This window comes from Phytophthora parasitica (genome assembly GCF_000247585.1).
Source record: "Phytophthora parasitica INRA-310 unplaced genomic scaffold supercont2.31, whole genome shotgun sequence".
In the NCBI taxonomy this organism is placed as follows: domain Eukaryota; phylum Oomycota; class Peronosporomycetes; order Peronosporales; family Peronosporaceae; genus Phytophthora; species Phytophthora nicotianae.
The window spans coordinates 167,734-168,990 of NW_008649017.1; the positions used below are offsets into that span (position 1 = coordinate 167,734).

Genomic DNA, 1,257 nt, shown 5'->3' on the forward strand with positions numbered 1-1,257 from the left:
TGTTTCTAAACCTCAACTGGTACTTAGTCACGCTTGTGGGCGTATCTAAAGCGATTATGCAATCTAATAGCAGGTGGAGTATAGATCAAAACAATATATTGCAATATACACATCTTCGATTGTTAAAGATTGCAATAATTGGTTGTTTGAGGTCAGAGACTACAATCAATATACAATCTATATTTCCACAGCCCTGCGTGCAACTGTCAAAATTTGTTTTGAGTTTTGTGTTTGTCAAGTGTATTTAATCGGAATATGCCATCTGGTCGGATACCATTGTCATACTGTCTACCATCATCCTATACTACCTGTTCGACTTTAATATTTTGATGTGGTTTTTGGTCTTCGATATGTTGCCTACATCAGCAAGTTTGGTAAGCGCCCAATAGCGACTCGCTATACTGTGTCTTCGTTGAACTTCGGAGAGCGTCACAAGGAACAGATGACTCGCTTGTTCAAAAGTGCCGCAACCATAATATCCTAGCGCCCTTTAGTATCCTCATTCAGTTCCGCGTCGTTGTCATCGACTCCACATCGCATGTCTCAGAAGAAGATGGTTACTTCTGTGATGATACTGCTGCCAAGTGCGTCAGGGAATGCTAAGTCTGGCTCCATTGACGGCTAGAAACAATATTTATACCAGCATTTCAGTGTTTCAAGTATACTTTAAACACCTCACGACAATAGCGAGGCAGCACAAACCCTTAAGAAGCACACATTTCAATTTCTTGAGGGCTTTTTGGCTGATTGATAATTATCACGACAATTATTTTCAATTGCATAAGAAATATAAAAATCCTTTCCATTAACTACGATAAAACGATATTCTTTGCCAAAATAAGAATTACAACGAAGACTTTTTCACTGTACTAAGGATCTTACTTGAGGTTTGCATTGTGACGCACAGAACAAGGAAATGTGGATCGTGGATCTGAAGACATACTTATCACGTGAACCGGGGAAGCTGGACACCGATGACTACGCCGTCGAGGAGGGCTGGTTGTTCTTCTACTGTCCACACGCGAGGAAATTCGGCCAAGAGCGTGATCTGGCTGGGAAGCACGTCGTTCAGGAAAATCTGTAAGAAATATTTTGCATCTTTATCTCGCTAGTCTGGAAGGAGGTCACTAGTGCATCAGGTGGACGTACCAGAGAATATGAGCGTACTTTCACCTGACGTTGGCTATTCTGGAGTGTCCATCGCCACGTGAAAAAATGTACGGATTATGAGACAGGGAAAGAACGTCCGCCGCTTAG

The 1,257-nt window shown here is 41.9% G+C and overlaps 1 protein-coding gene across 1 annotated transcript; it reads left to right on the forward strand.

Moving 5' to 3' along the window:
* Positions 1-916: 916 nt before the first annotated feature.
* PPTG_12991 (hypothetical protein) lies at positions 917-1,084 on the forward strand (the record flags this gene model as incomplete). Its single annotated transcript, XM_008908686.1, has 1 exon — positions 917-1,084. The coding sequence occupies one exon, from the start codon at positions 917-919 to the stop codon at positions 1,082-1,084; it is 168 nt and encodes a 55-aa protein (XP_008906934.1).
* Between the last annotated feature and the right edge of the window lie 173 nt (positions 1,085-1,257).